Source organism: Telmatherina bonti (genome assembly GCF_933228915.1).
Source record: "Telmatherina bonti genome assembly, chromosome: 17".
NCBI classification, from domain to species: Eukaryota; Metazoa; Chordata; class Actinopteri; order Atheriniformes; family Telmatherinidae; genus Telmatherina; species Telmatherina bonti.
In genome coordinates, this window is record NC_136615.1 from 14,659,928 (window position 1) to 14,686,458 (window position 26,531).

General features: G+C 37.8%; 1 protein-coding gene across 1 annotated transcript in view; it reads right to left on the reverse strand.

The window, feature by feature from the left end:
• The window catches only part of col27a1a (collagen, type XXVII, alpha 1a), a 68,110-nt gene that overhangs the window by 3,490 nt on the left and 38,089 nt on the right, over positions 1 to 26,531 (reverse strand). Inside the window, exons 13-55 of the mRNA XM_079256553.1 lie at positions 24,450 to 24,503; positions 23,288 to 23,332; positions 21,797 to 21,850; positions 21,521 to 21,565; positions 20,274 to 20,327; positions 19,922 to 19,975; positions 19,096 to 19,149; positions 18,954 to 19,007; positions 18,735 to 18,788; positions 18,543 to 18,587; positions 16,790 to 16,843; positions 16,633 to 16,677; positions 16,465 to 16,518; positions 16,315 to 16,368; positions 13,383 to 13,436; positions 12,669 to 12,722; positions 8,902 to 8,955; positions 8,643 to 8,687; positions 8,113 to 8,157; positions 7,759 to 7,812; positions 6,673 to 6,726; positions 6,245 to 6,298; positions 6,097 to 6,150; positions 5,930 to 5,983; positions 5,703 to 5,810; positions 5,563 to 5,616; positions 5,329 to 5,436; positions 5,159 to 5,212; positions 4,996 to 5,049; positions 4,767 to 4,823; positions 4,610 to 4,663; positions 4,469 to 4,522; positions 4,287 to 4,340; positions 2,987 to 3,040; positions 2,629 to 2,736; positions 2,139 to 2,246; positions 1,867 to 1,974; positions 1,665 to 1,718; positions 586 to 648; positions 443 to 496; positions 326 to 361; positions 191 to 208; positions 35 to 70 (exon numbers count right to left, since the gene is read on the reverse strand). Of these exons, the coding sequence (XP_079112679.1) occupies positions 35 to 70; positions 191 to 208; positions 326 to 361; positions 443 to 496; positions 586 to 648; positions 1,665 to 1,718; positions 1,867 to 1,974; positions 2,139 to 2,246; positions 2,629 to 2,736; positions 2,987 to 3,040; positions 4,287 to 4,340; positions 4,469 to 4,522; positions 4,610 to 4,663; positions 4,767 to 4,823; positions 4,996 to 5,049; positions 5,159 to 5,212; positions 5,329 to 5,436; positions 5,563 to 5,616; positions 5,703 to 5,810; positions 5,930 to 5,983; positions 6,097 to 6,150; positions 6,245 to 6,298; positions 6,673 to 6,726; positions 7,759 to 7,812; positions 8,113 to 8,157; positions 8,643 to 8,687; positions 8,902 to 8,955; positions 12,669 to 12,722; positions 13,383 to 13,436; positions 16,315 to 16,368; positions 16,465 to 16,518; positions 16,633 to 16,677; positions 16,790 to 16,843; positions 18,543 to 18,587; positions 18,735 to 18,788; positions 18,954 to 19,007; positions 19,096 to 19,149; positions 19,922 to 19,975; positions 20,274 to 20,327; positions 21,521 to 21,565; positions 21,797 to 21,850; positions 23,288 to 23,332; positions 24,450 to 24,503 (2,478 nt within the window). The remainder of the gene's footprint in view (positions 1 to 34; positions 71 to 190; positions 209 to 325; positions 362 to 442; positions 497 to 585; positions 649 to 1,664; positions 1,719 to 1,866; positions 1,975 to 2,138; positions 2,247 to 2,628; positions 2,737 to 2,986; positions 3,041 to 4,286; positions 4,341 to 4,468; positions 4,523 to 4,609; positions 4,664 to 4,766; positions 4,824 to 4,995; positions 5,050 to 5,158; positions 5,213 to 5,328; positions 5,437 to 5,562; positions 5,617 to 5,702; positions 5,811 to 5,929; positions 5,984 to 6,096; positions 6,151 to 6,244; positions 6,299 to 6,672; positions 6,727 to 7,758; positions 7,813 to 8,112; positions 8,158 to 8,642; positions 8,688 to 8,901; positions 8,956 to 12,668; positions 12,723 to 13,382; positions 13,437 to 16,314; positions 16,369 to 16,464; positions 16,519 to 16,632; positions 16,678 to 16,789; positions 16,844 to 18,542; positions 18,588 to 18,734; positions 18,789 to 18,953; positions 19,008 to 19,095; positions 19,150 to 19,921; positions 19,976 to 20,273; positions 20,328 to 21,520; positions 21,566 to 21,796; positions 21,851 to 23,287; positions 23,333 to 24,449; positions 24,504 to 26,531) is intronic.

Sequence of the window (26,531 nt, forward strand, 5' to 3'; positions counted from 1 at the left end):
CAGTTGGTTAAACTTTTAAAAGCAGAAATCTTACAGGTGGTCCAGGGGGTCCACGAGGTCCAGGAGATCCCTAATAAAGAGATGAAACACATAAGCTTCAAGATTGTTCATGGTCTAAGTGCCACATTAACATTTAGTACACCAGTACCAATCGAAACAAAAAACATAAGACGATGTCATATAAACATACCCTTGGACCTTGGAATCCCTGTTGGAAGAGACAAAAGAGACAGTTTTAGTCTAGATATTTTCCTCAGTTTTATTCCTAACAAAGTTTATCATGTAAACACAAATGTAACAGTGCTAAAAGATTAACAAGACTCACAGTCTCCCCACGATTGCCCTTCTCTCCCCGAGGACCCTGGAAGGAAATGTACAGTCAGCGTACTGAGGAACAAGAATGAAGGCAATATTTCACAAAGCTTTACTATAAAATACATACAGCACTTCCACTTGGACCTATAATTCCCACTGGGCCAACGACTCCTCCCCTACCCTGTAGAAGAGAACCAAAACATGTTAGAATGAAACAAGGTTTGTAAAGCATTTCACCAAAATTCTCTATATATAAATAATTCCCCTTGCCATTGCTCCTTGTGGCCCCTTTGGTCCCCGTATGCCTTTTGGCCCAAAGTCCCCTGGAGGCCCCTGAATAGATCAACAATAATATTTAGTCACACACATGTACATCTGTTTGTACACCATGAAATATTTAACTATGTGTTTGCATATTGAACACAGAAGTTCAAGTCATACTATTAGATTATAGCCTTGCGACTTGTGTTGTGGTTTTAATACAACACATTTCCATTGTCACAACACACACAAAAAGAAGGGATATGTTTGTTGGATGTAAGAGAAGATTTGCCTCATATTTACATACAAGATACATGCAGCACTGGTCTCTAAAATCATCAAATTGGTCTCAAACTAATATGTGTGCTGACTTCCAGGAGGGATTTTAAGAACTATATCATGAGCAGGAAATAAATAATTTATTTTCTTTAAAATAAGAAAAAAAAACTGAATAATGGGGTCTGGTGGCAGGAAAGTGAGAGTGTAAACTGCAAGGATTTATAATGTCATAGAAGGACCTCACAAATATCTTCTAAACCTGGTTTTGCATAAACTAGGGCATTTGAAGTGTATGATAAAATTTGATATTTAGTTATGAACTCATAACACACTCACTTGTGCAAGCAAATTATTGTCAGCATAGAGGATTATTTCCTGGCAACTATTTTTAACATTACAATCTTAACTTAGTCAGGGCCAGATGTTGTAACATCAAGGCTTGAAAAGACCTGCAACAAGCCCTCTTTGTCAAAGCTCATGGGCTATTTGTGTTCTTGAAAGGTTACACCAGCTTTAATTAGTTCTGCAGAGGGAGTAGTGGTAAAGCAAACCATTTACAGCTGAAACAACTCCAAAAACGCTTAATCTCACAAGTTTTTCCAAGATTTTAGAGTGTAATTGTGACTTTTTAGAGTTTAAAGTATTGGTTTGACATTTTATTCTGATGCGCATGTGTGTAAAATGATAACATCTCAATTACAATTTTAACTGCTTGATTGCAGCTTTCTTGAAGGTGAACAGTAGGCACTTATTTTGAGCTTTGTATGTATTTGTATGAAGATAATGTTACTGATTTGTGTTGAACATACCCTTGGCCCAAAAACTCCCAGAATTCCTGGAAAGCCTGATTCCCCTGTATCACCCTAAAGAAGAATTCAGTACAGAATAAGAAACAGCATCTTAAAAACTAAACAAACTCATTTATTTTTTTTAAAAAAATGACAAAGCTCCAGATGCCATTATCTATTTGTTTTTTTTCATGCATATACTGTATGTTTAGCAAATACACACAGGCTGTCCTTTAGGTCCCTGGTCTCCCTGTTGCCCTGGTAGTCCCATTGCACCCCTGAAGCCTCTTTTCCCTGGAGGTCCACTCTGGCCTCGAAGACCCTGCTCACCCTGAAGAAATGAAAACAAGTGTAATGATAGCTAATTCCATTACACAAACAAATAACTACTAATTTATTTACTTAAATTAAACAATGTAGCCATCACTCACTCACAAAAACAGATATTCCATCTTTAGCATCAATGAGGTTAACAGGTAAACATTTCTTTCATACCTTTGCTCCAATGGATCCTTGATCACCAGGAAGTCCTGGAACACCAGTTTTACCACGAGAGCCAACTTTACCAGAAAGACCTATCTCTCCATCATTACCATGTTCTCCCTAGATAGATTGTGAGCGTACCAAGGTCAGTTCTTTGCTTTGGAGCAGGACAGGAAATAAATTCATAGAGTAAATTTATGTTCTCTTAGGCAATAGGCCTTTCTCTTTCAAATTTAGGCACTCTTAGCTGAAAATTAGCTTTGTTTTGGTCACATATTGTGAAGTCAGATTGTTAGTTTTAATTGAAAAACATACAACTATTAAACAACAATATAATTCTGTTTTCTTCATTGGTTCAAATGGGGGAATTTATTTTTAATTTAATGAACCAGCACAAATGGGCAGAAAAATCCTAAAGGTTACCTTGTTACCTTGCTTGTCTATCATTTAAAGGTAATGTGTGGTAGCAGATATATAAATTAGGTTTTAGAAAAAGTCTCACCGGCATGCCTTTACTGCCATCTTTTCCTGGGACTCCATCCATCCCGGGGACACCCTCCCGCCCCTCAGGGCCAACCACACCACGGGGACCAGGAGGACCACCCCCTCCCTGAGAAAACAGAGGACTTATCAGATAACTAGACTAAGTATAGTCTAGTATGTGCCATGCACCTCTTTAATGTCATTTTCAGTTGCTTTTACATAAAAAGGTAATTTTCCCTTATTTATATTTTTCCATTTTAACGTAGTTTACACTTTGCTTAAAAAATGCATCATGACAGCAACATTTTGATAGCTTCTGAGACGTTTAGAACATGTTACATCCCAGTGATGCAGCTCAGATGCACTCCGTTCCATACCTCTGGTCCTCTGGCTCCTTTTTGTCCTGACTGACCCTTTTTGCCTTTCTGACCCTGAAGAGAGAAAGCAAAGACATTTCATGATTGCAGATTTGCAATAGGTCTTCAATCTTTCCTGCACTTACATTACTCAAAGCAACATGGTATTTTGCTCTGAGACCAAAATGAAAACTGACAGGACAACAGTGCTGTATTTTTACAGTATTTAAAGGTTTAGTGAAGACCACTGCACATGATGCAGGTGGTTATGTACAATACTAAAAGCTTTTCATAACCATGAGAGAAACCTGCTGATGTTAGGGCAAGGCAACTGTAATTAAAACCAGTAATGTTGCTTTGCAGGAGTTCACCTCTCAAAAGAAATTCAGGAAACATCCTGTGAAAGTTTGTAGCGGTGAAAGAGGAAGCTCTCAGCTTTTATAATCCTAAATAAGACATCTACACTACAGCACAGAATTGCACTGTTGGAAATTTGCCTTTAAGTTCACATATTTACCTCCATCAGGGAGATTATGTGGTTAGTAGATTTGTGAGCATTATTTCTCCAAAAGTTATAGATTTCCAGATTTCCATTAACATTTTTAAAAAGTACAAATTAAAACCAATTAAATGTTGTGCCAATCCAGATCCAAAACTGAATCCAGAAATGTTTTATTAATACCCAGAGACTGAGGTTGTAAAGTGTGCCATCTGAACTGGTGACACTGTTTAGTTTGGTATATAATACTTTTCTTTGAGGACACAGGCCAAAAAAATACACTGATCCCTCAGTAAGTGCAACCTCATAGTCTGCACTGCACTTTCTGGTGTCACCAGTAATCCACCTGCTAATCCAGTTTACTAAATTTGAAGTAAACTGGTTGAATGATTTACATAATGAGTAAGACAGACAAATACATACAGAGATTCCTTAAGTTAGTGATATTAATTTCATATTATTGGATATATAACAAATGTATTCCTTTAGACATTCCTTTAATATAACAAATTCATACATGCATATAGACACACAAACACTCTAATACAAACCCTTTAGCCAATAATAACAGGAGAACATAGTAGGAGTAAAAACATACTCCTACAAATATGCATGTAATAATTTATAAATAAAGTAAGTTATATTCTACAAGGGAGAGCTTGAACTTATTATATTTTAAGTCCAATACAGACCTGAAAGGATCTAGCGAACTATAACCATTCACACACACACACACACACACACACACACACACACACACACACGAAGAGCCTTCTTCTACCTCAGAGAGCTCACAAAATAATTTTATTTTCACATCCTTACTTGATCTCCTTTGGAACCTTTGGGTCCTTGTTGCCCTCGAGGTCCAGGCTGCCCCTGAAATGGAGAGTTATGCAAATTAAATCATTTAAAAGGCAACCTGTGTAAACATATATTGTGTGTGTGTACTTTGATGACAGAGTTGTGTGTAAAAAACAAAAAAAAAAGCATGTTTTAATACTAACTGGTAACCCGGGAGCTCCAGGTCTGCCTCGTTCTCCATCAACACCAATTTGACCCTGAAATACAACAAATGAATATGAATACCATGATGCAAAATGCCTACATAAGTTAGTTTGAAAGTAATCTGGAGGAATGGTACTTACTTTATACCCTGGGTCTCCTGGTTCACCTCTCTCTCCTCTATTACCCGGAGGTCCCTGATAAAACCAGACAGGTGAATTAACTGCAATAGACAAAATTTCTACATCCTAATAGATAAACAATAAAGGGAGGCAAAAGAGTAAGTCAAGCTTGACTTACTATGTCACCTGGAGGACCAGGAGGACCCTCTTTCTTCCCATCATCCCCCTGCTCTCCCTGTAGATACAAACCAGAGGAATGAGAAGTTTAAGATTTTAAGTGACATACTTCCAGATGCTTTTGGGATCCTGAGTTCAACAATGTGATAAATCTGATTGAAGTCAAAGTGATGATCTGAGTTTAGATGCAGAGAAGGAGTTAGAGATAAAATAAAGTGAATGAAGTGTACCTTTTCACCTTTTGGTCCTGGAGACCCCATTGGACCTTGCGATCCTTGATGACCCTATAAAAAACATCCAAAAATTATGCTATATAAAATGATCATGTTAACTAAAAATGACAGTTTAATATGGTCCATTCACATGCAAGTATTTTCAACAAAGTCATTTTACCTCATAGCCTAAAAGACCGACTTCCCCCTGTTGACCCATTCGGCCTGGAGCTCCCTTAATTCACAAATATTTTGTCATCAATTACACCATCTATTACATATGTAATATAAAATGCTTGTAATTCAAGTGGATTTTTTGGAGTATTTTTAATGATTGTTGTTCCACTTTACCGTGTGTCCAATAGTTCCTCTGGACCCTTTCGGCCCAACAAAACCTGGTGGTCCAGTTTTGCCCACTAGCCCAGTCTCTCCCAGATGACCCAAATGCCCTTTGGCACCCTAGACATGCATGAGAGAGAAGTTACTGCACGACTGCACGACTGCACTTACTTTCTACCTAATATCTCTAGAATTTGTAACTATTGAAGGGTTAATCTGTTGCCTGAGATCATTTGATGTTTTCACCTTTGGTCCAGGTTTGCCCCTTTCCCCAATTTTGCCCGGTTTCCCCTCGGGACCCTAAAGAGAAAAATAGGATGAAAGCATGGTGAGTTTTGGGAGTCTGTGAAGGTCAGTTTACCAATAATACGAGACAGGTTACTTACCCTGACTCCAGTGAGTCCAGGAGTGCCAGGTGGGCCTTCTTTTCCTTTTAATCCAGTTTCACCCTTTTCACCAGTGTCACCCTCCTGACCCATGTCACCCTTTTCACCCTGATCAAATATGTATGACAAGTCTCAGTTTAATATTCTAAACCTAAACTACAGCAGTGTTTTGGATTTGCTGCCTCTATAAACACATGTCACAACACCTAAGATGAAAAACACTTCACCTTGGTACCATCAGGACCAGCCGGACCAGCTTCTCCTTCAAGGCCTGGCTCTCCCTGCACACACAAACACAAAACCATAAAGTCAACTGTGGCTCCAACTGATAACTAAATAGACGATTCAGATCTGAATAAAATGCTATAAAAGAAATAATGTCAAATAAACATACCCTCTGTCCTATCAGACCTTGTTCTCCAATGTTCCCAGCAGGTCCAATTGACCCCTGACACAAAAAACACACATTAGGCTTTAATCTAAAGTCCTTGAACCTAAAAACAACAAGTCCAGGTATAAATGCAGAAGCTTTACTGTCTCACCTTTTCTCCTGGCTCGCCTGGCAGCCCTGTTTCCCCCTCTTTGCCTGGAGGACCCTTACAAAAGATGAAGAGAAGAGGATATTTTGGTTAAAAAAAAAAAAAAAAAAGAAGTCAATTACTTTTTGTCATTACATACAGTATAACAAAAGAGAAAAGGCTGTCTTCCTTCATGCACTGTTATTCAAAGGGTCAGAGATAAGATGCAATACATTGTGTGTGAGGTTGATCAATTTAATAGGACTGATTTGCAAAATTACAGTATTAATCATCCACTGGCAGGGGCTGAACAACAGAGGTTACACATTTGATCATTTTAGTCATTACATTATCCTTCTGGTATGTCCAGATGAACTCCAAGACAAGAGAAGTATGTTATGTTTAAACACATGTAAAAATACGCAGGTGAGTGTATTTGCATCATCACTCACCTTTTGACCAATTTCTCCTAACAGCCCCACAGTCCCAGGGGGCCCAGGTGGTCCCTACAGATGACAGCACATAAATGATCATCACATTTAAAAAAAACTGACTAATCAAAGTCAGGTCTAGTTAAATATGTATAAAAAGTAGGAAATCATCTGCTAATGTTTATAGTAGCTCAGCCAACAGTTCTAAATCATCCAGCCATGTGCACACAGTGTGTCTGAATGTGATCACTAGCTGTGCTCCTTAATCACTGATGTTTGGCCATGAATACTTCTTTATAAAATGGATATAAATAATGATAGCTGCCCTTTTTATTCACATGAAATCCAAACAATATTCATGACATAAATTACTTGGTCTGTCACTCAGATTCTTGATTACAATCCCAAAGTAAGTCACCAACAGGACAAAAACATTATGTATATCAGTAGAAGTAGTAATACAGCACATGAATTTAAGGCATGGGAGATAAGATTAGGCAAGATATACACATAAATTCCAAACAGTGGAACATGAACATGAGTTCAACACATATTTCTGGCAACTGCTTAAAAATAAAACCACCAAAAGAAACCATACATGTTTTTGTTGTTTAAACTGTATCTTAATTGCATTATTTATTGTCTCACAGATGAAGCAATCTGTCTCCTTTACAAATATGACCATTCTTAAAGCTCAATCTTTTATTTAGTTTGCAGCTTTTTTCTGACTAACAAAGAACAATTCTGCTCTAGTTGAGACAACTCTCTGGCTGCCCAAAGAAAAAAAAAAACACAAGCAAAAATACATTTTAATAAGTCCAAATACATGTCTCATAAACTACATCCTGGCTGTATTACTTTGGATTAATAGAGCTGAGCAGCGTGAACAGGACTGCTCCTTCACACCGAAGAGAATCTAATAAAGTTTTCTGAAGAGAGGGAAAAAGAAAGGTTTGGTAAGTCGTTGAGGGAAAACGGCAAAGACTAAACCTTGATGGATGGAGAGAAATTAATATGAGACCCCTGAGTTCTGAAAATACCAAGATTTACCAGCAGAGGAGAAAACAGGAGGAAACGAGAGATAAATGTTTGAAAGGCTGGAAATACCGGCTCGCCAGCTATTCCTTTGTCCCCGGGAGGTCCAGAAGGCCCTTGAATACCCTGCGGACAGAAATGTCAGTGGGTTCTAATCGCAGGTAGATGCTAACACATCATTTGCAATTCATGCAAGTCTAGTTAAATTCTGTCACTGCTAAAGCATTAGCTACTAAACACAACTAAGAGCATTGCTTGATGACAAATAATCCTTATTTTCTCTTTTTCACTGAAGATGCCAAGAATATAAAATGTATCATATTTCTGTATGCACGAATATAGCACAGTGCTTAAAGAGAGATCAATATGCATTTCTGGTTAGAGGTACGTGCATATTACTTTTAAGCATGAGCATAATGAACTCACAGGAAAACCCTTAGGCCCAGTTTCTCCTGACTCTCCAATCTTTCCCTGGAATGACAGCATAAAATGAAGAAATGAAAAGCAAAAGATTTATATGCAATTCAGCATCTCAATCCATTTTAATTTCCCTGGAGGTCACTATGTTGACTCCTTTTATGTTAGATTAACAAACTTTTCCATAAAAAGAAGAAGAATCAGCAACAGATGCTTTGATAGTTCAAAAGTGAAGTGGAGTTTTAGAAGTTCAAGTGCAAGCATGTTAAATATTCCAAAAACCTCCACTAATAGGGGCAAAGAAGAAAACAACTTAATGCTCAATTGTCATGTACAGAAATCTGAGCAGAGGTTTACATAAACCACTGAATCATAATTATAAGTTGTTTCTGACACTGGGTCTCTTTACACTGCTGTTATTTTGTAGGTCTTCTAAATCATGCTGATGTTTCCCTTTTCTAGAGGAAAAGCAGTACAAAAGAAAAAAAAAAACAAGAGAAGAAGGATAGGACAAGCAAAAGTGAGCCCAAGACTTTTACCTGGAATCCAGGGAAACCTATTTTTCCAGGAGGGCCATCAGGACCCTGCAGAGAAAGGGAACAATGAGACATAACTATTCTCTTGAAATATTAGTGTATTTCCTCCCCTGTAAGTTGGAGAGGCATGCAGCTTCTCCAACGACATTTAACTTAAATGATTACGGTGACTGGTGAATGATAAAGTACTTTATATTCACTATACTCTGATTTTAGGCCATTAAGTGGCATTATTGCCGGACATGAGTGGCATTAGTCTTACCTTCTTGCCCTCTAATCCCAATTCTCCTGTCGGACCATCAGGCCCGATCGCTCCCTGAAACACAAGACAGCTGTCACTTCACCAACAGAGGTCACTGTAACACTGCCGGACAGCCACAATACGCTGTAAACAAACATCCCTCTATAAACCTATACTGGAAGCTGAGTGAGGGTTGCTTTGTCTAAACTGCACATCTCGGGATAAACAGGTAAAAATATTCCCTAACTGATAATGCATGAAGACTTGGTGTGAAAAGCAGCTAAAAAGTCCTCTTATCTTGACACATAAGGCATTGGTCAATGACTCACATTAGTTTACACTAAGTTCACATTACAAATTAAAAGCACACACAATTATATCTAATTCACACTTAAACACACCTTGTCAGGACAATTCAAAGATTTAGATTAGACGTCAAACAAAATGAATTTACAAAGCTGAAATGCTTGTGAGTCCAGTGAGCAGAAATGGTAAATGGAAACCAGGAAGTGGATCAGCACAGCTTATCTACTTAGCAACTGCATGAAGACAAATTTGCTATCTATGTTCTGTAAGATGCTGGATTACTGACAGAAAAATGCTCACTGGCTCAGAAAAATGAGATAATCAATAGATCAATCTAATTTTACATTACGTATAAACAACAACTGGCTTGCTATGAGTTTCTCAGTGTAATAAATCATTTAAAGAAAACTCAAATATAACATGACACTGTTACAAAGGAGGCCTTGTTGTTTGAGTGATTGATGACAATGCACAGTGGGAGTTTGGTTCATGGAGAACACCACTGGCTGAAGTGCTATAAGCCTATTACACAAAGAGCTGGATGAGCACTGCTCATTAACATTCCTGTCTGGGGTACCTGCTACCCACTGGTTGAGTTTACATAGCCTGATTACATGATGTGTAGGGCAAATATTTCATCCACTGATTACAGGCATGGAAAAAAACTCTTAAATTCATGGCATTAATTTTCAGACACAGACAGAAAATTAATTCAAGGAGTTTAAATTCAAAACAATCAACATGACCAATTTAAATTTAAGCCGACGCAATGATAATTACAGGTTGCTTAGAGGGAATGATGGGTTGAATATCTGCTTCGATATGGAAAACATTAGCTGAGGATTTGTTTCCTCGATGTCATGAGGAATTTATTAGATTCAGAGACTGATGGTTCCGCATGTCTGGCACAAGCTCCAGTCAATAAATTTAAAAAGGTTTTTTGCACATGAAAATACAGCCAAAACACAGAACGAGACAGCAGTGGCACTAACTTCCTATGGTTTCATGCCAACATGCAATCTTTGATTTAACTATGTTTCTAAGTTATAAAGCAGTCTTGTGTTGCATGCGGGTGGAGACAGAAGAATTTCTATCAACATTTAGGGTGTCTCCAAGCGACTTTGAAAAAGACCTGCAATGTAAAATCCGTGTATGAGTTTTCAGCTGCATACAGTGTCAACCTAGACCTCAATATTACGTTTTGTGTACTTATTCTATACTAGGACAACTGGGAGTGTTTTAAAGAAGCAGCTTAAGACTTACCATTTTCATAAAGCTTTTGATTAATTATTTTTGGACTATATTTAAAGCTTAGTTTACTGTTTTTACTGTATCTTTATGTCAATATGTGCTGCTTTTATGCTATTTTATTTCACTATAGCAATTTTTTTGTTTTTCCAGAACCTAAACTTCCATGATGTGGTTAGTGATGGTTAGGACAGTGCTTAAAGAGACAAAATGTTATGTATGTACTGTATGTATATTTGTGATTTGATTGTTTGTGATCTGGAGTATTTGATGGGTAAAAATGTTTTTTTTTTTGTTTTTTGTTTTTGTATGTAAGATATTTTTAACATAAAGCACTGTGAGAAATTTTTCGTATGAAAAGGGTTTTATAGATGAAGATTGACTGATTGATTATTACTAAAACAAAAAAATCATACGTATTTCTGAAAGTTGTTGGATTGCTTTCTGGGACCAAGCTCATGTACGTTCCTGCACTCTCCTTTTGTGGTTTGTGATTTTACTGTGTGGATGGCTGACATTAATATCAACGGAAAACACAGAGACTCTCTTCGACTTTATCTCTGTTTCCAGTTGGATCAGTGAATAATAGCAATAAAACTCACCTCTGGATGATGAAAACAATAGGATCATCATGCCTCAAGAGAATAACATTTGAAGCAACAGCTAAGACATCTCAACCAAAACTGAACACATATATTATTAAAGCTGATTTCCACCTTAAATTCATGATTGCCACTATATTTGCTTTAAATGCACAAGCAACATTGCTTAAAACATAAATGTAAGAATTTATTTGCTGTACGTGGCTCAAGAGGCCAGGTTTTATAACCAACATTACTTATCTAGATGGACATTTCAGCTGATAATATTTATCCAGGTACAACTCCAGCTGGATCTTCCATTCTTTCAGCAAATATTCTGGAGTTTTATGTGAATTTACTTTTACTGAGATTATGAAGCCACAATCTGACAAAGCCGTTGTTATTGGCATCGTCTCTTAGTTTTACTTGATTTCTTTTGGTCATGGAGCAGTGAAAACTGACTTTAAACAAACAAAAAAACAACAACAACAAATAAACCAGATATAATTACTAATGTGGATTGCTCTGATCAATTAATAATGGCATTGCTAAATAAAATGCAGCAATAAATACAGCATCCTACAACAGGGGTTGTAACTTTCAAATTTATTAAATCATAGTTAAAACTGTAATTCTTGAACCTAATTAAATTGATATACAATGTATTATATGAACAGTGCAACTGCTAACATGATAGGAAATGCACACATAAGTGTGTTTGGTTTGTGTGCATTACAGTGCTTCTTGGAGGTTGAGCATTTTAGAAAGTATTTAAATATTTAGCATATTTAGCAAGTATATAAGGTGTTTATGGGGTGTTTACTACCATTTTCAAGGAGGAAACAACGAGGAAACAAAATTAATATAGCAATGCAACATAAATTGTCACCATTATCAAAAAATTGCCATTTCAAAGTTTTATCTCATAAAATATATTATTTAAATAAAATAATAAAAACTTATAGTTCAACATGCCAGTACAGCAGTTTTTGAATGAGAAATTAGATTTTTGCCCCCCAACATAACAACAATAAGAAAATTAAATGGAAGACTTGCCAAAGGCTAATACGATCCTTTGTTAATTCCCCACAAATCCTATTTTTCCAGTTCACTAAAATTAATTTCCAAGCTGCTTCTCGATAAGCCACAAAAACCAGGTCACATTTTTAACCACAACATTTATGCTGCTGAGCTGACAGTGGATCTTTCTCATAACTAGCAGCCATTGTTCTTTTTCTGTAGAAAAAAAAATCCATTTATTTATTATTTAATGATTTAAATAATCATTTGTTTGCTTCCCATAACTGGAACTCATCCAGCAATTACAATGAACACTGACTTCTGAGGAGGATGATCGATGAACTTTGAACCTTCTCATGAGTTATGTAAGGCCACATGTCCATTTAACACAGATGACATTAGCTTCAAGGCAGCTATACATCAATTCATAGTGTTTATCCACTTATTTTTTCCAGCAATGTATCAACAGCAGCAGCACATAGTTCCTATAAACACACATCAGAGCCTGAACACACTCTTCATTTGCCAAGTTTATGATCTGGTTTTCAGCCCAGTTGACTATGACACAGTGACTGCAGGAAACCAGTTATAATCTAAGCCGCAAAAGCAAGCAGTGAAATCCCTCAAACTTACCCGCAAGCCTTTAGGTCCTCTGGTACCGGCTGGCCCAGTCGCGCCAGGCGGGCCCTGACAAACAAAGGACAAAAAATGAGATGAAGAGAGAAACAGGGGGTGGAAAAAAGGGAAGGGGAGATAAAACAAAGGTTTACACTGACAGACCACAGGGCCCCCCGGCTATTGACCCTGAGGGGGGGACAGTCTGACCTCAGAAACACACTATGGGGTTTGTTGTCAGATCTGTCACTCACACCAATTAAAAGGTCTGCGCTGGAATCCTGTCCTGCTGGACCCCAAAGCCCCATATTTATGTTTGTTTTGGTGGCTCAGTGGCCCCCACTTTGAACTGGTGCTGGGCCTGATCTCTGCCAAGCGTGGACAGGGTTGAGACACAGCAAGGGGAGAGGGGGCAGTGGCAGCTTCTAATTGGTTAGAGGTGTTGGGTTTTTGACTGACAGGAGGGTAATGGAGATTCAGCAGGAGACTGTCAACCCTCATAACGCTCAGGAAACCTCTACTGCAGACTGTGGATTATTATCACTACATACTATCATCTGCAGCCTCTAAAACTATTGCTTTTGTACAAAAAGCAGACACTGACTCAAAGAAAACTTTTCTTTAACACATCTGCAGTACTTTTGGTGGTGCGTGAAGTGAAAATGACCATTTAGTAGGACATCACTTTAAATTGATATGCAAAAATAAAACAAAAACTGTAAAATGACTTACTGGTCTTCCTGGTGGTCCAGGAGGTCCGGTCTCCCCTGGAATTCCTTGGTGACCCTAGTTGTACACAAACACGCACATACAACACCTAAATTACAGCTGTCACAAAACTGAATTGCTCAAATAATTAACTCCAACATGAATAACAATCTGGGAATAATAAAGACATGAAGGAACTTGTTTGGTTTAATCACTGACTCTGCAACTTTTATATTTAGTGGAAGGAAGCTTTTAAGAATCCAAATGGGACTTAATTAGAGGTGTTGATACAAAGATACAAACTTCCTCTAAATTCATTAAATTCTTTAAATTTGTTCGAGGCAACAGACTGCCTTTTCTTTTACACACACACACACACACACACACACACACACACACACACACACACACACACACACACACACACACACACACGCACACACACACACACACTCATACATACATCCAAGCAGTGCAAGCAAGCATCTGCAAAAGTACTCTGGAAAGCACATTTACTGTAACAAGAAAATTGTGAAAAAAACAATCCAGAGGATAGCTTGATTTTATATCAGAAAACATACCACTAGTGCCTGTTTTTCTCTTTTTTCATTTGACTTCTCTTTCTGGCCAGGCCATTTGTAAAAGCATAACTGTATAATGAGGAGTGTTTCAGTCAGAGTAGCCAGAACATCTGAATACAATAAAATCCATTCAACATGCCAGCCTATGGCCCAGTAGGCAGCTCTGCTGTCATATGCCCAGAGAATTAAAACATAGATGCCTACAGTATGAGCTTTCTGTTTGCAACTATGGACGTCTGCTGGTCAGCTCCTTTCACTTTGTATGATGCTGTCTTTTCCAGAGGGTCTGTTTCTGTTTTGTAGTTGAAGGAGTGAGCCAATGGAGAACTTCCGTCGGAGTGTGAATGTCTGTGTGAGTAGTAAATTTCTCAGAAACAGCCAACAGGCTGTGAGCCAACAGGAAGTCTCTCTGTTTTCAGTAAGAATGATGACTAAATTGTTATCCACTCCAGGCAGTCGTGTACATTAGATGGTCCATATAAGCTAAAACCAAAACACAGAAAAGTGACTTGCTATGCTTGAAAGAAGTGGATAAATGCGACGGGGTGGCGTAATGGCTTTTAAAGTTTGAGGATCACTCTGAGGCTTTGTAGACAAAAAGTAAAACATGGCAGGATGCCTGATGTACTATTTCTTAGTTTCTTTACCTTGAAAAAAAAAAATCCTAGTAGCATTTAAGAAGAACCAGCCCCTTCTAAAACAATGAAACCTCATCAGGGTTTTAAATCATCATTTAAAAGTGTCTATTACTTCCTCCTTTCTATGAGCCAATTTTATAACATTTTCCAGCTAGACACCTCCTGCTGAGTGTTACACAACAGCTTAGGAAACATGCTCCCCAGTAACCCATGACGTGATGTGCCACTTTTTGCTACTGACATTGTTGCATTGACAAGAGCTCACATCTCTGTAAATTCCCATGGGAATAACAGACACGGTTTAGTTTAGTTCAGGATGACTCCTATTCAGGATTTCCTTAAAACCGCAATAGATGGAAATAATTTATAATGCCCTCCCTTCTCCTAAGCCCCTCCTATTAAAGCCAGAGGCACATGCTGTCTTTACATCATGATGCCGGGGTGAGAATCCTTGTTGTGCTTTAAGATAGTTTACCTGGTCTGGTATGAAAAGGCATATAATTGATCAAAGACCTAAATGTGGATCCAAAATGTTTGTATTGACTGATCTGAAATTAGTGAAACCGGTTGTGTAGTGTTGCCAGGGCTCTTGTTGATGCTCTATTAATTGTGGTTGTAATTCAATAGAAAAAGCACTTTTTCTGACCATCAGTAATTCTCAAGGAGTTAAAAACAACAACAAAAAAAGAACAAATGTGGTGTTTGTCAGCTAGATAAATGATCTCTTCTTACAAAGATGATTTCAATATATGGATACATCTGAAACATTATATGATACATGAGAAAGCACTTGTCAGAAACATGCGTTGACTGCTAAGAGACATAGATTGAAAACATTTTCTCAGATGTGTCTTTGTTTATCTGTACTAGCAAGACATGACTTGATGATATATGTCCATTTCCTCCAGTATAAAGAGTGACTTCTTCAGAGCCTTCATTAAAGCCATTTTTTTTAACTCACCTTGTTCCCTCCACCAAAGAAGTTATGTTTTACCTGCCGTTTATCTGTTTGTGTTCAAGATAACTAAAAACGTTATAGACAGATTTTCATTAAATTTTCAAGAGTTGTTGGAAATGTGAAAAGGAAGAACTGATTTAATTTTGGTGGTGATTTGCATCACTGTTTGGATCAAGGAATTTTTTAAAGGATTCTGTAACATTGTGAGGTTGGGTCATTGGCCCTTGGTGGAGGTTTGAGCTCTCCAAGTACCATCCTAAAACCTAACCTAATACTAGAAAAGTACTCAAAGAGCGCAAACCTCCGCCAATGGCCAATGGCCCAACCTCACAATGTTAAAGAATCCTTTAAAAAAATTCCTAGACCAAACAGTGATGCAAATCACCACCAAAATAAAATCAGTTCTTCTGTTTCACATTTCCAACAACTCTTAAAAAATTTAATGAAAATCCATCCATAATTTTTTGATTTATTTAAAGGATTCTTTAACATTGTGAGATTGGGTCACTGGCTGTCGGCGGAGGTTTGTGCTCTCCGAGTGCTTTTCTAGTTTCAAATTATATCCGATATCCTGTATGCTAATAAAATGGCAATGGAAACCAAATTAAAGTCAGATGGCTAGCTTCTGATGTGATTTGTACTTTGCGCAAAAGGTATTGTGGAATTTTTGCCTAATGGCCGCATATAATTACTGCCTATCTGAGCTTTACATCTTTTAGCATCCTCAGTGAATAACTACAATTACTGATCAAACTGAAATCCTTTTTATTTTGTCTTACTGTTGATCCCTTTTCTCCAGGTGGTCCAGGAAGTCCCATCTGCCCTCGATCCCCCTAAAAAAAATGCAGAAGCACAACATTCACTCTTTAAAGTCAACCTGTGATGAGATCTAAAGTAAAATTAACAGGCGGAACATTTTTTTAAAATACCTTCTCTCCTGCCAGTCCTGCCTCTCCCACAGGTCCGATGAAACCCACCAAGCCCTGAAAAACAAAAATACACCATTGGACGGATGAATGGAAAGTCTTTCTTGGATAAATGGCTTGGAAAGAGTACAATTATTCAATACAGGAAGTGGCAGTGTCAGGCTTTCTTACTCGTTCTCCCATGGGTCCAACTTTTCCTGTAATGCCGGGCTCACCCTGCAGACACAAATCTCCTATCAGTTGCAAGATTAACATGGAATGACAAATTCTGTGGATTCCACGTTTTAGTAAAAGAGGAGGAAAAGTAGATGAGTTTGTTTTAATTCACCTTCACTCCCTCTGGCCCAACCTTCCCAGGAAATCCTTTCCTTCCCATTCTACCCTGAAGAAAAAGGAGGCATAGAATGATGAATGTTGAAAAACAGACACTTACTTGCCAGTTAATGCATCGTTAACATTCATTACAAATTTCCATTGAATGGGAAGGATCTGTTTCCTGCATCTGCTGCTCACAGTGCATTCTGCTGAAATAAGCAGAAGGGTCTACAGGTAATGCTGACAGGACATTTTAGCAGTGCTGTGAAAGTGTTCAATGGTTGTAATGTACCTGCAATGTTCTAAGACTTCTTTTACAAGCAACACTTCCAGGTCAGCAATGTCTAGGCCAAACTCCTAAAGACTGAATAACTCAACATTTGTTTAGCAAGACGGTTCACTTTATTTCACTTACAGAGACTGTAAAAGCAGATTGGTGCAATGGAAAATACAGATATTAAGGCAGAACATATGTTGTGAAAAGCAATGGTTATAATAAACATTGGAAAAAGCCAGGGAGTTGGTAAAAAAAGGTAAAGAAAGTTTGTTGTTTGAGTCAGAGCTAATAGCCAACTAATCAAAGAGGTGGCAGAGTAGCAGAACCTGGCCAAAGAACAGTCACAGCTCAAGAGCGATTAATACACCACCTCCGACCGAATAGACGATAAAGAGGTGGTCAGAGATGAGACAAGGAGGTGCTTAAAAGGTGGGTGAATGTGAAGGGAGTTGCACTAACAGACTACAGAGAGTGGAAACTAGCTTAAAATGAAGAAATAAAGGCTGCATCTGGGATGAGGATTTTGCTTTTGAGTCTGAATCACTTTTCATTGAAAAGATCTGTAACTTTTGTAAATAAGCTTATAAACTTATAAACCTGTGAATTATTACATTTTATCTATATTTTCATGAAATATCTGAGAAATAAATACAGCCATTTTTTTACTTTTGCAGCAGACCATTATCTTCAAAAACTTTATGGCCACCATAAATCTTTACGTCTGGAAACATGGTGATGGCAGTTATCACCCCCTGGCGGCCAAGATCAGGGACTGCAGATAGTTCTTCGTCATGGGTGGAAACTCCATTCTTCCAGAGACACACTGCAGCAGGCTCTTTCATATGCCAAACACACGTCTATAACTTTTATTAATTTAAACCAACAAAATATCTGTAATAATGACGTGTTTTATCACCACAGAGCAAACAAATCCCTCTGTGGTACCACAAACTTTCGAATGGGTAATTAAAGCTTAGCAATGAAATTATATTGTGTGCCATAAAGACTGCTGAGAATAAAAGCAATGAACATATGATTTAAAGTAAACCATACATTGATCTCCTCTCTTTTTTTTGTTTCGGGTGGTCTGCAGTAAAAGAGTACTTTTGGGATGCTAACATAATGCCAAGATTTTGCTGAGTTACAAACTTGAGGACTGTGAATCACTTTATTTGACTGCCAAGCCTGCAAGCAGATCTACATTCATGATTCAGATGTGGTTTCTGCACACTGACTAACAGCAAAACACACAGTATATGCTTTAATTACCTTACATTCAATACTGACGAGGAAGCATGCAAACTTTCTGAAGATGCCAGTTTACTTAACACTTTTCATATGACCAAACTTACACCTACAGTATGTTCCTGCTACATTTACTGTAAATTAAAAACCACTAGGTAAAAGTCCTAGAATGAAATTTTGACGCTTCTTTTTTTCTCTCCATCTTTCCTAATAATCAATAAACATCATATGAATGATATCTCACCTCCAGTCCTGATGGTCCTGGTGGCCCCAGTGGACCCTCATCACCCTGGAAACAGATGATATTGACCTGAGCAAGACTTATGTTTAAAGACATTAAATGTCCTTCAGCAAAGAGAAGCCATGTCCTATAAAAATGTATGCTTTGCTGCTGGTTTGGGGTTATTCTGATGTGGGTGGTGTTCGGCAGTGTTACCTCCAAGCCAGGCATCCCACGTGGCCCCGGTAAACCTCTGGCCCCTGGTTTTCCCTTGATGGGTAAAAGGAAGTGAAATCAGTGCTAAGATGTATAGTTTTGCATTTTTTTAAAACACATGTCCTCGACAGTGTGGTTGTTGTTTCAGTCGTGTTCTGTTCTGTGTTTTGAGACATTCTTGCTGACAGTCTACTGAATTCAGATGATGGTCTAGCTCACCTTTGGTCCTTCAAGGCCATTCTCTCCTGGTGGTCCCATGTCACCAGGGAAACCCTGTCAAAATGTAGAAGAGTATAGATCTCTGTTATCTGCGTGAAACACTTACAACTGCATTGACTGGAGAAATGGCTTAAATAAAGACCTCAGGGCCCGGTGGTCCAGGTGCACCATCAGGGCCTTTTTCTCCTGGCTTTCCCTGCAAATAACAGGAATAAAAATTAAGTGCCGTACTTATCATCAGATTTAGGCTTTTCTTTTCAATCCGATGTCTGCATCCATGTTACTACGCAGCTTATGAAAAAAATGACTGTTTTCAAATTTCCAGACATAAAGTCTAAATTTACACAAATTCTATCATATTTCACCTCCTACAGATAATTTTTACAGTGTAATTTATGTACTTTTACTTGAGTGTAATGAGATTAAATCTTAGGAAAAAAGTTTTTTTCATACAACTTCAAATAAGTGAGGACACATGTTTTAATGTCCACTTATTTTAAGCATTAAAATAGTATGATCTAAAAGACCCAGACTTACTGTTCTAAGCTTGTCCAGGTTCTACAAAGAGCTTCACATGTGTTTTTCATTCACCCAATTAAACATATAGTCAAACAGAACCTCTTAGTACATGTACACACTCTATATACAGTGTCCAGCAATTTTTCTCTGCAGTCACACACTGAAGAGCAAATCAGAGTGGGGTTCAACGCCGTGCCAAAAGACACTTTGGCACATATAGACACGGGGGATCCAGCCACTTTACCCGGCCCATAAGGAAATTTGACTAAAGATTTCAGTCAAAAACAGCAAATTCACTGTCTGATGTTGACTGAGGACCTGAGAGAACCTGAGAGTGATAATATCACTTAAAGAAACCCGATCAAACTTTGAGCTACACAGTTAATAAACACAAAATGCACGGTGCATTTCAATGCATTTATGGTTATTACTGTTTGGCAATAACTGACCTGTGGTCCTGGTTTCCCACGAATGCCTGGTAACCCGGGAGCCCCCTGAATGCCCTATACAAAACAAAGACCACACATAAAACCTAAGACAGACTGATACGATTCAGAAAACACATCTTTATACATGCATGGCTTCGTTCACTATTTTACATCTCCTGGGGCCATTCTATTCTCTGATGAGTTAAAGTTTGCTTACACAGAGACAAATGTGAAGCATTAATATGTGAATTTCCATAAGCTGGACAGCAGACATCTGGCTAAGTCAAAGACAATGATTTAACAAAGGTTGTGTAATACAGAATATGTGTTTTTTGGAAGCAGTGAACAGAGGTGTAAAGCAGAGGCGATCTACCTTGTCTCCACTGTATCCAATCTCCCCTTGTTCTCCAGGAATCCCCACTTCCCCCTAACAGAGTCAGAAGAAGCCAAATGTACACAGGAAGATGGAAGAGATTTGGACAAAAAAGGACAAAAAAAAAAAAGGAAGATAATTAGGAGGGGACTGCAACTTTCCAACTTTGTCAATAACAATCAGCTCTTTCAACAGACGACACTAATTAGAAATCTGTACATTATGAAAATTGGTACAGAGTGAATTCAGTTTTCTGCTGTAGCCAAGCTTCTCATGTGGTATCAATCTGTCTTATACAAGGCCTTCAGAGCAATCGCTTAGTTCTGTCACACCACACAGACAGAATGCATCAAATAATTTCAGAATCTCAGAAATGAATAACTTCAGTTCTGTTCTTCTCTCCTTCCTTACAAATGCAAAGTGAGATGTTTCACATGCTGGATGGAAGGAATATTTCTATACCTCTTCTATCATTTAAAAATCTGGTAATATGTGAGCTTTTTTTCCCCTTTATTTCTTCTTTGCTCCTCAGATTCTGGTGGAACAAGAAAAATAAGAGCCTTCAGAAAAAGATGAAAGATCTTTTTCCTGCTCTGCTCCACATGTTAAGGATTCAGACTAAATCTATAGGATTATTTCTGCCTGATCACATCTTGAGATACTGTTGGGCTCTTCAGGCAGTTTTCAAATATTCAGTCAAGGCTGAGCAGACCTACAAGGCCCTTAAATCCTAAAATAGTAAATCTTTTCGACTTAACAGCTCATATGTAAAAATTCAGTTTAATGTGTTTCAATGAACAGATTTCAATGCTCAGGCAGTGATTAAAGTATGTTTAGTTTAGCAAATAGATTTATTTTTGCACTATATAGAACAATAACTTTTAAATTATTTATAATTCTGCTATGGTAAGTTGGTAATTATTAAAGGACATTTAAATTTATTTCTTTAACTTTATAGATTAATTTCTACATCAACGTTTAAACTCAAAAGGAGTAGAAGATTAAAGGTTCTTACAGTGAATTTCCATAATATAGTAAAGGAAAGACTTATATTGAAGGAAACCCGTCAAAAGTCCTATCTTACATCAATAATCAGAACTATTTATCAATTAGGTCAAAAGTGAAAACCAGTGAAGGCATGCTCTATCTCCAAAGAAGGGACAAGGTGGCTAAAGTATGATGCAAAAAATACATTTCCATCACATGCTGCTCAAAACACAGGCCAATAACAGGAATATTCAGATCACCTTATCACCTTTCAGTCCTGGTTCTCCTGGATTTCCGGGAACACCCTGGAACAAGCAACAACAAATGGGTTAGATATGAACATCCTACAATGCACCTCCATGGCAGCACAGATGTTTTGTGCAGCGTAGTTATTAGAGGCACGCTTTAAGTCATCCAAAGTCCAAGCTTCTTTTCCATTTTCTTGTTTTATTTTACATGTAAGAGAATTTCAAGGTAGCCTAAAAAAGACAATGGAAGATAAGCAACAGTTTCCATCAGTGTGCTTGTGAGATTACCTTCAATCCACCAGGTCCTGGAAGGCCCATCTCTCCCACAGGTCCCATATCACCCTGATGCCAGAAACAAGAGGAAATAAACAATAAATATTTTGTGATAGGACGTGCAAAAAGCACAGATCAGCACATGGCTCAGATATTCTTCTGTTCCAAGACACATGCATGAGTGGGGTTCATTAAATACAAGAAAGGAGACACTGCTTCCAGATTATTCGAGCAGACATCAGACTGCACACAAAATAAAACAATGGATGAACAGCCGGGAGCCAAGTTTGGTATTTATTAAAGCCTGAAATAAAGAGTGGCCTTGGCACAGTGCGTTACATATTTGTCTCAGTGACTTGTGCTAAATCTGCTCATTGGTTAAATGATACTATTTTAGTGTACTCCATTAATTTTCCTTTGCAAGAAGAGTAACATTCTACTACAGTAGGGGAACAAATCTCCAATATTAGTATCTTCACTAGAGTACCGTTGCTCTCAAATTACATTGTCCCTATCATCAAGTTTCATGATCAAATTTTTGAAGGAACAAAATCTAGAGTAGAATATCTTTAATTTAATTCATGTTTCTGGCTTTTTAAGCACCCACAACAATCGACAACCAGGTTTAATTCTGTTCACACAAATCTGTCCAAACTTCATCAACCGTAAAGAAGTCTAGTCTGAATATGGCCCACAATTACATTTCTTTTAACTGAATCTTGAAGCTTAACACAAGGACAGAGAGAGCGCAAAAATTTTTTTTTTTTACACTCACTCTTGTTGGAACTGTGTAAATAAAGTAGTTGTCTAGACAGTTTCTCTTTCCTTTCAGCACCCAACCGAAGGCCTTGAGTTCCTAGAGGAGGATGCTCGTATATTTAAATCTTCAGAGCTGCTGGTATATCATAATGTCACATAGGATGGCTGTAGAGGACACGGAGCTCAGAGCAGAGCTGTAATCAGACAGTCCTCCGATTACAGGCCTACCACCACCACTGGTGGCCTAGAATAGACCGGGGAGGAGTGGCAGTGACGGCTGAAGACGGGACACGACAAGAGAAACCAGTGAGACATTATAATCAGACACAATTATGTGGCTGACGGGCTGAGCAGGCATGCAGGGCAAGGTGATGGGTGGGCACAGGGCAGCTCCAATGCAAACACAGTTATTAAGAGGAAGATTTTCAAAGAAAATTTATTGGATTGTTAATTTGGGTTTGATCAGATTGCAGATAACTCTTGTGTTTGTTATGATTTCTCATCTTTGACATCTTAAATATGCTCCCAGTTATCAAAAGTTGATACATTGCGGTGGGGTTTCCACAAAAATGTCTGGAAGTGTAAGTGACGAGAGCTAATTAGGAGTGTTTTTGCCAATTAAGCAGATATATTCAGTTTCATTTAAACATAACCTCTTACAGCTATGCATTTGCGGAATATGTGTCTGGGGAAAAATACTTGCTTAAACTGTCAAAAGCACACAGAAACATACAAAGTACTACTCACGATAAGTCCAGGAACACCGTTTGGACCAGGGGCTCCCATGTCACCCTAGTCGGCAAGAGGAGGGAAAAGATGATGTTAGATGAAGGGAGAAGGAGAAGCAGCAAGTTTCTTTTTTTTTTTTTTGAGAGTGGGGGGGTATTGGCTCTTTTTTTTTAAACAAACATGCTCAGTAAAGTGGCTCAGTGTTCATTGGAGCTTATGAGAGGGGACTGTGTGCATGCATGGGTGTGTATTTCTGAGGTAAAAGTGGCGGGGGATGTGAGCCTGTCATCCCACTGCTGCTTTTTCAAATAAGCATGTTTATACCTCCTGAAAAATGGGAAACAGTGAGGCTGAGTTCCACAAACTTTTGAAGTTCCAAGATAATGCATCCTATCAATGACTAATATCAAACCTGAACTTAAAGGCTTAATGAACTAATTCATGTGGCTTTTGTTTGTTTTAATTTTAACTTATAAAGAGACACCATTGCCCTTATTCACTGCTTTGCTTTGCATGGATAAAACGTACTAAACCTTCCTCCCGTGTTGAGAAATAATTCAGCAAAATATGCAAAATATCCAACATTAGATAAGTCTGTAGAACAGATCATTCAGAATATAGAGTTGCATTTGATGAGTGTGAGCATTATCCGTTCGAGATGATTAAAGATTTACAAACGTGAACCAAGTGAAAAGCCAGAAGTGTTTCCTTAAACATGGATTCAATTCATGCTTATGTTGTATCTGTAAAAAGAAATCTGTTGGATGTGGGGCGTCTGTAATGACAGTCAATATGCCAAAATAATGACATTTCTTAGACCAAATTGTTTTATACCTTCCATCAAGACAGAAGCAACCTGTGTTTGAGTTTCATACTGAAAAAAAAAAGACTCAGTAATAATCTTACTGTTAAAGTCGTCATTATTCTTGTATATCAAATCCTCAACGCATCATGTCTGTATGGCCAATTTACAAGGAAAAGGTTTCATTTGAAATTGGCCATTCCTTATTTCTGAAAGTTTGAAAATCAGTTTGAAGTAAAATAATCTATTACAGACATCTGGGTTAATAATAAATATGCTATTAATGCTGTACTAAAACACAAGCTTGAAATTGAAACTACTTCTCTCAGTTTCTGTGAACATGTGGATTAGTTGTGTTTAGTTGTGTGTGAAACATACTGGTTCTCCGTCTGGTCCAGGTGGTCCTCTCTCCCCAAAGTCCCCTGGAAACCCCTGAGAACACAGAGATGTAGTTTTATTATTGCCTGGCCCAAAACAGTACCTTTTGTTTGGATAAATTTGCAAAAACTTCTTTTTTGGCCACTTGGGGGCAACACAAAGATGTGAATGCAACATTTAAATTCACATTATTAAGTTTCCAGAAACCAACTACTTTATGCAACATCATCAACATTATCATCTATCAAATTTGTGTTTCTCAACTTGAGATTACTATATACTATATTTTCTCTTTGGACATTTGGTCCTCAGTAACTTCTGGTGAACACAACCTGACCTTTAAGTGTCCTATTATGTGTAGTTGTCTGTCATTTAGTGTTCAACAGGTGGCATACAGTTGCTCTTTTAAATTTGCTTACTATTAACACTGCCTGCTGCCAAAAACCACATAACTAGGAACAGCAATAATAACCTCAACCCCAAAACATTTAAGTTACAGGCTAAAGAACTTGAACCATTAGTCGAAGATCTTTAATCTAAGAGGAAATGCAGGAAAATTGATAATATTTTGATTATCAGTTATTTTATTACCAGACATTACTAAGATAAAATGGAGATAGCAGTCATTGTCCAGTCTTGGAAAAAAATATTTTCATTGGAAAAGGGTGTATCATAGAATAAATGTATTATATCTTTTAACCTTCAAACAATAATTATAATGTTAAATGTAACATTAAAGGAAAATTGCCTATTGAACATTTTACATCTATCAGCTGTAGGATGTGAATATCCAACCTTTCTGGACGTGTTTTCGACAATAAGACTGAGAGCCAAGCAATTATTCTGTCCATTTAGCAGTAAATGGGAATCTAATCTGAGCTATTCTAACAGTTGGTGGTGCAGCAAGGAGAAACCGCAACTACAGAAAGCAACGAAGCCAAGACGCTTTAAACTAAGGCCATTCAGGAACGCTTATTATGGCGAGGCTCTGCAGTTCTGGCCTCAGTGCATTGTTTCAACATGCTAATTAGTGTTACCTCCTGAAAATGTCAGTTATTTCTGTAAAAGCAGGGATGATTTAGATAAACAGCATGTATATTTATTTTAATCGTGGACTCAGCTTAGAAATACAATATGCTGACTTAAAGTAAGTCTTTGTATTTGAGTTTTGAGATATTTTCCTGAGAAAAAGAATAATTCATCTGGGAATTTTTTTTTTACCATTTTGTCTCTGTGTAACAATAAAATCTCTGTGATGAGCGTAAACGTTCACCTCTTTTAATCTACTGGAAATCCCTTCAAGCCAATGAGGCGATCAGAACTTGACTAAATGCTGCAATTGTGCAGTTTGAGAAATAGCTCTTTTCTGTTCAAACTTGGCTTCTTGTGCAGGTCTAAGATCCCCAAAAAAACATACTCAAGCAGGGTCAATGTTTTGCATGACCCCACTTTATGGTACTGAGGGGGGAAGCACAAGTGGCACAGAAATCTATGAAGCATGACAGTGACCCAAAAGCTGAATCATACAGCTGTCACCACTGCCATATAAACTATGGACAAATGTGGGAAAAGTAGTTTTGCCAAGTGCTTAAAACCCCTTTGAGAAGGAGACATAATAACTTTAAGTGTATCACTGCTTTTACATGACATCAGAAGAGCTTGTTTGTTAGAATTGACTCAAAAAAGAAGCAGGCTTGACCTGAAGGAGCTACAGTGGATGAGGCTGATAACAACAACCACTAAAAGACTTAAAAAAAACAGTTATATGAGAAAAAAAAGTAAAGCTGAAACAAAAAACTGTTGGCAGTGCGATGTGGAAACTTTTTATGCTCTCAACTGTTTTAGATATAACTTTTCCCTCTTTGCTCCTGGGTAGACGACGGACTGTCTCTGTGTGTGTGCTTCCTCGACAGTACAAGAGTACAAGTACTGTGGTTATGACCATTAAAATGCCTGGCTCGGGTTCATGAAGTTCTCCTGCTTTTTCTATCGGAGGCAAGGATGATCTCTCAGGGATGATAATGTTAAGTGTCCCTGCTCTCCATTTTCCACACAGGAGCAATGAGATGCATCTTCTAAAAC